The 10,038-nt window shown below is 32.8% G+C and overlaps 1 protein-coding gene across 1 annotated transcript; it reads right to left on the reverse strand.

Annotated features, from left to right (window-relative positions):
* Positions 1-521: 521 nt before the first annotated feature.
* On the reverse strand, positions 522-9,514 carry LOC131661676 (uncharacterized). Its single transcript, XM_058931282.1, has 10 exons — positions 9,173-9,514; positions 8,914-9,070; positions 8,650-8,824; positions 8,024-8,139; positions 5,810-5,869; positions 5,412-5,562; positions 4,582-4,648; positions 3,733-3,804; positions 2,636-2,701; positions 522-1,453 (listed from the first exon to the last, which is right to left on the reverse strand). The coding sequence occupies exons 1-10, from the start codon at positions 9,371-9,373 to the stop codon at positions 1,319-1,321; spliced, it is 1,200 nt and encodes a 399-aa protein (XP_058787265.1). The 5' UTR covers positions 9,374-9,514; the 3' UTR covers positions 522-1,318.
* Positions 9,515-10,038: the final 524 nt, after the last annotated feature.

Genomic DNA, 10,038 nt, shown 5'->3' on the forward strand with positions numbered 1-10,038 from the left:
AGGATTGTGATCTAGACAATCGATTGTGGAGGTTTTACCTTAACCAGTGCTCTTGTATTTCCCGTTAACCTTAGAACACGTGTGATTTGTCAAGATAAGTAAAATCTGAAAAACTAATACTAGGGGTAACTTTTACTAACCTGTCATCCTGGCACCCCCAATATTCTCATAACCTCAAAAATGTCTCTGATAAAAAAAAAATAACAAAATGGCCAAATAAAACTTATGGTAGGAGTTTAAAAATTTCCAGTACCTGTGAAATTTCAGTTGTTATAGTGAAATTTCCGATAAATTATAATTTGAAACTTATGGTAAGTATTTCCAAAATTTTCACAATTTCCTGTAAATTCTCCCAAAAATTCTGAAATTTCCGGAAAAATCTTCCGGCAATTCCTAATTTTCCAGAATGTTGCTTACTTTTCAGAAGAATTTCTAGTATTAGCTGGGAGATTTGAAATTTGTAAGATTATTATAGTCATTTTTTCAGAAGAATTTCTGGTATCAGCTGGGAGATTTGAAATTTGTAAGATTATTATAGTCATTTCTTTCAATTTGGGGTGCCAGGATTAACTCTGAACTTGTGCTAACTTAAATTCTCATTACTCAGAATGAGGTTCACGTTTTAATTTTAAGGTTCCTTCGAATTTCTAAAAGTTTATTTCCGGGTTAAACGTTGTCTGCCCTTTAAGATTTATTTTATCTTTCTTCCCGTGTACATCCAATTAAAACCTGAAAGTTGTTCGAGTTGTTCCAAATATTGAGCTCTCACGGCAAGTTGTTCGAGTTGTTCCAAATATTGAGCTCTCACGGCTCATTGATGCTTAATGTTTATTGGGAAAGTTAAGGTTAATGTCTTCTGCTGGTGTTGCTATAATTTCCCAACTCAAGTGGTTCCAATTTGTAACCTAGTGAAAGTTAAAACCCAGGAATGGCTGAAAATAGTAAAGTTGTTGGCATCAAAATCATATCATAAAACCCTTTGTGTGGTTAGAATAATATTAGACTTAACAACCTTTGATGCAAAATTGTCACATGAAGAATAGAAACTGGTGGTTTACATGTGCACACTAAGATCGAAACATTGCTAAGCATTGAAACTATAACTTTATTAAGTTGTTTTCTTGTTCTCTTGGTCTGGAAGATTAGTTGGATTCAAGGTTCTGAAGGAGCTTATTTGGATTTGAAAACCAAGTGAAATGGCTTTTCTGTTAAACTATACTTTGATATAAACAAGTTAGAATATAACAAATGAATCACTCACAGCATATTAACCACTAACCCAACACAATACACCAATCAAATCAGATCTCAACTCATATCATTCCGTCTCCTTGTCAGGTCCTATGTACATGGTAAAAAATACAGAGACAACAATAAGTAAAATTCCAATCAGATGATCCAAAGCTGGACTCACTAATGTCAATGCAACTCTCCAAAATTGGTTTAGTCCTGCCTGAAACAATTGAAACATAGGTTCATATCAGTCCTAAGGAATATTATGTAAATTCAAGTGCCATGGAAAATATATAAAACTCTAAAAAGGAAGTAATAATCAGTTAATTGCTTAGCAACACAGGGGCATGCAAGTAGATAAAAAGACCCATCGTTCCAACATGTTTAACCAGGAAGAGACCAAATACACAAAACACTGCAACATGCAAAATAGAATACGTCACTAATAACCACAACGTAGGAAGAATTACTTAGTGTTATGTTGATAAAAAAGATTGGCCATTATCCAAAAAAAAAATCTCATTTAACATTGTCATGGAAAAACTACCAAAGGGATGCCAAGTAGAACTTTTCATGGTTATCTTTCTACTATCCATGTGAGGGGTTTTCTAAGGCTTCAAGTCTTCTTTACAATTTAGAAATGTCCAAAGCACATCAGAAACCCCAATAAGGAGGGTTGATATGGAGAATAGTCAATTTGTTAAAGTTCTGGAGACCAATAAACTCAAGACTCTAGGGTGAATTACTATTGAACTCAATAGCATCTTTGAGCCTTGTAGCCGACCCTACCTTTGGTTATCATAATCTTGCAAATGAGAATATGTTGGATTTTTTTTTATGTGGTGATTAGACTGAAACTGAATCAATTTAATCCCGTGGGGAAACTCAAAAAGCATGAAAAAATGTACAATTTTAAATCAAGGTCTCTCCATCAGCCCTAACTACGAAAAGTACACAACAGAGTAGTGCACTTACAACATCTTCCTACATGTTATTCATTTCTAGCAACTTCGTAATCTGGAAATTCTTGATTAGTTATCTAGTGCACACTTTTTTGTTCTTTTCGATTCCAAAAATAGTACACAAAATTACAGGTCTAGATTGATCACAGAAAGCCTGGATATTTTACTTGAAATTGAGACAACTCTAGGATGAAGTTGACTGGTTTGTTTCCGCTTGTCTAAAATTGTCTTTTGGTTGGTTCAGAATCTATTTTTTAAATTTGTATAAGTGTGCTAAGCTAAGTACTTTGTGTAAATACATGGTAGTAACAAAATGCAAACATTGCAGTCGATTTCGATTTCCCAACTAGTTATAGTATCAAACACATTGAAACTAAGTTGTCAAAATTAAAAAGACAAATGAAAAGAGAACATGCATGAAAGCTGTACAGTGAGAATACCTCCATGTACTGAACGTTGGCAACTTTACCCATCCTCTCAAGTTGCAGTCCTCGTGCTAACAAGACCTGTAACAGATTGATGTATAATACTATAACATGTTAAAGTATGTTTCATCAACAGAGAAAAACAATGGTGGTAAGCTAGAATACAGAGATGCAATAAGGCATTTTCCTATGAGTGCGGCAGTACTGAGTTAGTCTCATTGGCTTTTTACAGTAGTAATGGTATAATAGTAGTTGACCTAATTATAGTATGATTAGGAATTTTAGGTTATAACTTATAACTATACATTAGATCAACCAAATTTTCAGTTTATTAGAGCTAAAAATATTCTCTTTTCTGTCTTCTCTTAAATCCATAACTGACTAATATTAAAGCTCTATGGTACACCATAACTTTCTGTGTCTGTGTTTCTGCATAATTGAGTTCATGGAACTTTTTGTGTAAGCTCGCTTTTGTTTTCTCTTAATATTATTCTTTTAAAAGAAATTCCTATGTATTGTGATTTTTTTTTTCTTTTCAAAAGGAGAGAGAAAAAATCATCTAGGTCACCCATGTTTCGGTCTGGCAGCCAAACAAGGGCCGGTAAATTGTATTTTGGATCACATCATTGCACATATGCCAATACAAAACTATTGCTCCAAGAAGTGTTTTATTTCTCTTTCCAATTTCACTACCTAACCATTATAATTACCACAAGGATGTGCCCATGATTCATTGTTATCAAACAGTCATGGAACCCTCTCAAGTGCTAAAATAAACTTTGTATGAAGCAATGTTCGATCAATATTACTGTTTCACAAGTCTCTCAGGCATAGGGTAGAAAAGAAAAGTTTCAGAAGTGCTACAGTGTCAGTCACTGCAGATTTGACTATAATGAGTAGATGTTAAGGTTGCCTAGTGCAGATCTGGAATGGGTTCTTGTCATGGTTGGTGCTTTATTGCACCAGGTTACCTTTTTTGGATATCATTGTTGAAGTAAAACTCATATAGTCCTCATTTCAACTACAACATTTAACTATATTAATTGTCCATACCATGACTATCAAATTTTACGAAAATACTGAGAGCTATGATAATCAGCTTAGAGTTGCACCTCAGCAAAGAAGGCCAGAACACCAAGTACAAGCATAAGCAAAATTGACTCTACTCTTGGTAGCACAAAATCCTGTACAAAGAAGACAGAGTATGTTATAAGTACATTAAACTTTCATAGATATGACATGGATATGGACTACTCCTTAATAGCATTTGTAAAAGATATAAAACGCTAATAAAATATACTTAGACAACCAACATCTGATATCTTACAGGTGTGCATTCCAAATTTTTCATACATATGACACAGAATAATCCTTACTAGCATTTATAAAAGATATAAAATGCTAATAAACTCAGACAAACAAACGTATGATATCTTACTGGATCATGCCTTGCAAGAAAAGGTTATTCGTAAAACTATTAAAGAAATAACCCCTTTTACAATTATGTTTAGAGATGAACTCACTGAAGAAAGCAAGTTTGATACAACAAGCAGAAGTTGTAAAGACTAAGCTGCTGAAAATCCAGAATTTATGAAATCAGTATAGGCATCTAAGAAATGTCTGACTATAGTAGCTCTAAGGTTGTAAGCAGATTATGAAGGAAGAGGTTGATTTAGATTATGCCTTCAATTCAAAAAGTAGGGGTTTATTTTGGGAAGTACAATTTTGTCAGTAACAGATTTTCCTAGGTATATTCCTATCACCACTTTATTTATAAATTTGTGGAAACGTGATGCCAAAACAAAAATGAAATGTTTTCTAAAATCAAACAAACCGTAAAACTTTTGCTTGCTTTCATATATAGAGGGTTATGTGCATAGATCAACATTAACACTTTTTTCTTGAGACACCAACCAGTGATTGAAAAAAAGCAAATTCAATCATTCCAAACATAAACTTACCTCAAAGATGTAAGTGCATAATCCCATTGCAGGACTAGCCAGTATGCCAAATGAAAAGACAGTCAACCTGCAATAAAACATAAACTCATAAAACTAAGAAAATATATTTGCATCTCTAAAATATACTCAGAAAAGAAATTGTAGATTCTCAGAATTTGGATTGGGCCTAACTCATCCATACAAAACCGGCTTGTAAGGTGAGGATTGTTCCCACTTGTAAATACAACACGGGCCATATCTCTAAGCAATGAGGCTGCAATAAATGCAAGTCAAATGCTACAATTTAGGCGATTAGGGTGGACCGCAATGAAGGCGGAAATTCCAGCACACCCCCTCACGCTCAGACCTCAACGAGGCCGAAACGTGGACGATGCAGGAAGCCCAACAAGTGATCTAGGATAGATTCTGATGATATGTTAGAATCTCAATGTATATAATATTCAAATTCTAACATAGACTATTTAGCTATTGTTTCACATGTCTTCTCTAGGTTTTATGAATATTTGAGTCTCTAGTTACAGCAAATATTCTGCAACGACTAGAACTCTGTATGTTTATGTACTAAAATGGAAAGCTCAAAATCTGTGCTGACATCCCAGTTACTTCAGTATAAGCCCAGTATTACAGATACACAGATTGCAGATTTGCAACAGGGATAAATTTTAAAACAAAAAGATGGAAAATATTTTGTAGACTTACCTATTCTCTTAGATTTTAACAATTAAATTAAGTATACATAAATAGAAATAGACAAAACATAAACCGGGAGCATAATATCTATAAGTTTGATCAATGGAGCATATGAGAACAAACAAACTGTATAATCTTACAATGGTTGATCAGATGCTTTAGCTCCAGCCTTTATAAGGCAGTAACTAGTTCCACCAATTATTGATGAAAAGATGCCCACTAGGATTTCAAATATATGATGACTTGGCTTAGCATTTGCATTGCTTACTTCCGCAAATTTGACTACCTGTTCTGGAAAGTCCACATTCCGAAATTAGAAAATGTAGTTAAAGTATATCAACTATTGTTCTGAAACCTATATAATGCAGCTTATATGCCTTGAAATCTTTTAGAGGCAAAAATAGAAAACGGGACCACTTAAAACCATGTGTTCTTTATATTAAATCATGTCAGTCTATTATAAATTAAAAGGAAAAAATCCAGTAAATTATATAAATGATATTGCACTTACAAGAATATGAGAGGGAAACTACTATACCTTGAGTAGCAAGCATTTCTCGGAAGAAGAAGATCACACCGAAGAAACTACAAGCAAGACCTACAAAATATGCAACATTAGCTTAAATTAATCAATGCATGCAAATTGTAATTAATGATGAATACATTTTTTATAATAATTATTAAATTAATTCTTCTCGTACGTAGAATATGGAACTTAGGTTTGTAATTCCGGAATTAGGATTTAACTTTTAAGAATATTAAGTTTAGTTATTTCTTTTTTGGGTTGTATATTTTATTTAGGATCATATTTCCTAATGTATCTTAGCATTGCTTTAATTTTAAGTTCAACATTCTTGTCCGGGTAGTAAGAGGTTTACTTGGGTTACCTATACAAGGTTTAGTATACCAATAGAGCTCAGTTATGAATGAAACCACTTAGTATTTTTCAGAACTGACTTTTCTATATAAACACAAACAACAACAACAACAACAACCAAGTTTTATCCCACTAAGTGGCGTCCGCTACACGGATCAAACTATGCCATAATGTTATTTCAAAAATCATGTTTCTATCCAACTTCATTTTAGTATCTCTTAGGGTGCGCTTGATTTGCTAAAAAACGAGGTACTGGACAGGACAACATTTTTTGTACTTTGTTTGATGCAAAAATTAATCATGGTACTGGACAAAAAATATGATAAGGTACTGGACAAAACTATAATTTCTTGTCCCCCACTAAACCATGGGACAACTTTTTGTCCCAAGCACACTAATTATCAAAAAAATATTAAAATATTATTTTTTACTCTCTTTCTTATTATTTAATATTTTAATTCATAAATATAATATTAATATTATATATATCAAAAAAATGTTATAATAAAAATTATACTGTTTTTATTCGGTTCATTAACATATCAAATAAAGTAGAGAAAAAAATCTCAATTATTTTTTTTCTCTTCTCATTATTTAATATTTTGATTCAAAAATATTAATAAAAAATATTATATAAGAAATTATATTCTTTTGTCTGCTGCATGAACATATTAAACAATGTAGAGTAAAAAAACTATTTCTTCATTTTTTTCCTTATTATTTAATATTTTGATTCATAAATATTATATTTTATATATCAATAAATAATATTATATTAGAAATTATATTATATTGTCTGGTGCATAGACATATCAATTAAAATCGAGAAAATAGTTGTCCAGTCCAGTAACCATCAAACACAGTACAATACAAAAATTTGTCTTGTACTGTTCTGTACTGTCTAGTACTGTCCTGTCCAGTACTTCATATTTTGCAAATCAAACGCACCCTTATGGTTTTTCTTAGTCTTCTCCTATCTTTGCCTCTAATTGTTTGACTACCTTCCATCTGATCTACTCTTCTTACTACAGAATACACAGGTCTTCTCTCTACATGTCCAAACCACCTAAGTGAGTCTATTTTCCACCATATTTTTCTCTATGGGTGCTACCCCAATACTCTCTAATATTGTCACTTCTAATCTTATTGCGCATAATTTTATCACACACACATCAAATACAACATCCTCGTCTCTGCCGGTGTTGTCGATGGAGAAGAGCCAAAATCCCACCATATAAGGTGCTTTCTGGCGCTGTTAAAGGGATTATGGGGAAAAACCCCACAAAATCAGTCGATATTTACCATTGTGGCGAGCCAAAAATCGCCAAGTATGCCTGCTATAGGCTATAGCGGATATTTGATAACACCGATCTCTGCTACACTTATTTTATTTTCATGTTGGCTCTTTGCCGCCCAATATTCCGTCCCATACAACATCGTTAGTCTTAAAGTTGTCTGATAAAATCTTCCCTTTAGTTTGAGCAGTACTTTCGTGCCCCCATAAAACTCCCAAGGCCCTCATCCATTTCCACCACTCAATTTGAATTTGATGGTTTACATCTCCTTCTATTTATCCATCGTCTTGTACTATGAATCTAAGATATTTAAACCGAGTAACCTATGGTATGATATGATCACCAACTTTAACCTCTAGGTTAGAAACACTTTTCTTTTTGTTAAACTTGCATTTCATATACTCCGTCTTACTTCTTAAGTATCGAAAGCCATACACTTAAATGGAAGTTACAACTGATAGAATAACAGCCCACAATACTTCAGCTTTCTAGATTGGATAAAATAGGATTAGAGATTCTCATTAGTCCATCACAGTTTTATAATAACAGATAGTTTACAAACAAAACTATGAAATCTTACTTGCAATATCTGCAATTTTCAATTTCTCACGCAAAAAGAACCGTGCCATTACTGAAGCCATAATTGGAGTTGTTGAATTCAACACAATAGCCTGAGAGAAAGGCAACCTCTGAAAGCTGAAAAAGAACAGATTTCTTTTATAAAAATGCTTGGGAACAAAAGACTGCAAAGGATAAATGAGTTGCACATAAACTCAGGTTACTAAGCAAATTATTGATTATGTCAAATTATGAACCAAGGTTTCAACTTAATACAAAGAATACTGTAATTTGTATGTGAGTAATAGAATTCTTGTCAGCAGAGTTAGTTCCATATTGAAAAAAATAAAAGATTATAAATTACTAAACCTCTTTTTTAACAATTTCTTAGTTACACAAAAATGCAATGTTATCGCACATCTAAAACCTTAATTTAATATTAGACTAGCAAGTAGTAACTAGTGCAGAAAAAGACTATCAACATTTAAGAACAACGAAATCCAGTAATATCCTAAAACAAATACTTTGCAAACATACAGAGATAAATCGTGAAGGGACAAGGTCAACTAGAGAAAATACAATTCGAAACTGACAAATTACGTGCTGAAAAGATTGGATATTGAAGCAAAACACTCAAAAACTACTTACCAATATACAAAACTTGACATTGATATACAGCCAGTAAGGGCCCTTAAAAGTAAAATGATTCTAACATTGGATGCTCCAAACAGTGGTTGTTCACTCCTTCTCAACCACAAATATGACAGTATCAAAATAATCGTACATCTTGTAAAAGCCGTCTCAAACAAAGGAATAGCCTGAACTGCCGAGTCAAAAAATGTAATTGCAAAAATCAAAATAAGAAAATGACATATTACATATTATGCAGAATAAATAACAGAAGACTATTACCAGAAAAAATATTGGAAAGAACTCCCATAAGAAAATAAACAATGGATGACAAAGCCATGCAGAGTAAACCAGAATATCTGGACCCATTCCATATCCACAATATACACTGAGTAAAAGGAGATGATGACTCAGACTCAAGTAATCTCGTTACTTCATCCTACATCCAAATACATGAATAATTGAAGTTTATGATATTAATTGAATATAATTAACATATGAATTGAAGTTTTATATAGAAATTAATAGAAATGAAAGATACTCTGGGTTTTCTTCTAGGGTAAGAAGCGGTGAAGATGTTGATCTTCGGTCTATCTGTGTGGGAGAGGAGAGGGGCAATTTGGGTATCGACATTATCGCGAGAGTCGTCGGAGGAAGACGGCGGTGGTGGTGGTGGTTGTGATGCGTCGTGAACGATGAGTTCGAGGACGTGATCTGTAGCGTTGGATTCGGAAGATGTCATGGTTTCATTCAGATTTGGAAAAGTGGAATGAGAGAAGGACTGACTGAGAAAGAGGACCTAATTAGCAGCCAGCCATGTCGTTTCTCTTTCTTTTTTTCTAAGCAATTATTTTAAGTCAAAATAAGTTTTTTTTTTCTTTCCTAAAATGATTTAATTTCATTGGTGTTTGATTTGTCGGAGCTCGGAAATCATTTCTTATTCAAACAGAAATTGTCTAATCTTTTGTACCAAATTTTCTTTTGTCTTATCTTGAAATTAATTAATTTTTGTACCAAAAACAATTAAAAATTTATCCCCCTTTATTCTTCACTTTTCATCTTCTCAAATTTTCAAACTCTCTCAATTCAAAAATCAAACTTTTACCATGGCTGTTTTTTTTTTCTCCCAAGTTCAGTCGTTAACGTCAACGTCAACATCAACGATCAACACATTCCAACAACTTCAAAACTAAATTTAATCGGTGAGTTTTCTAGTTTTCGAGTTATTTTAGAGTATTTCTCGTAACAGAGTTTAAGTATATTTTTAGGTGTTTAAATCATTAGTTACTTTTAGAAACATACTTTAGAGACAATGTATGTATTGTGTTGTGAAAAACGATGTCAAAAACAAAATATAATAGGGAATTAAGAAAGATAAGAAGAACACAAGAATTGGTTATAACTGCT

Source organism: Vicia villosa, linkage group LG3 (genome assembly GCF_029867415.1).
Source record: "Vicia villosa cultivar HV-30 ecotype Madison, WI linkage group LG3, Vvil1.0, whole genome shotgun sequence".
NCBI lineage: Eukaryota > Viridiplantae > Streptophyta > Magnoliopsida > Fabales > Fabaceae > Vicia > Vicia villosa.

Coding starts and splice junctions, on each gene's coding strand:
- LOC131661676 (XM_058931282.1), bottom strand. CDS start 9,373: ATGACATCTTCCGAATCCAACGCTACAGATCACGTCCTCGAACTCATC. Junction 8,825..8,913: donor TCTTTCCAATATTTTTTCTG/GTAATAGTCTTC, acceptor TTGACTCGGCAG/TTCAGGCTATTCCTTTGTTT. Junction 3,805..4,581: donor TATGCACTTACATCTTTGAG/GTAAGTTTATGT, acceptor TTCTTTGTACAG/GATTTTGTGCTACCAAGAGT.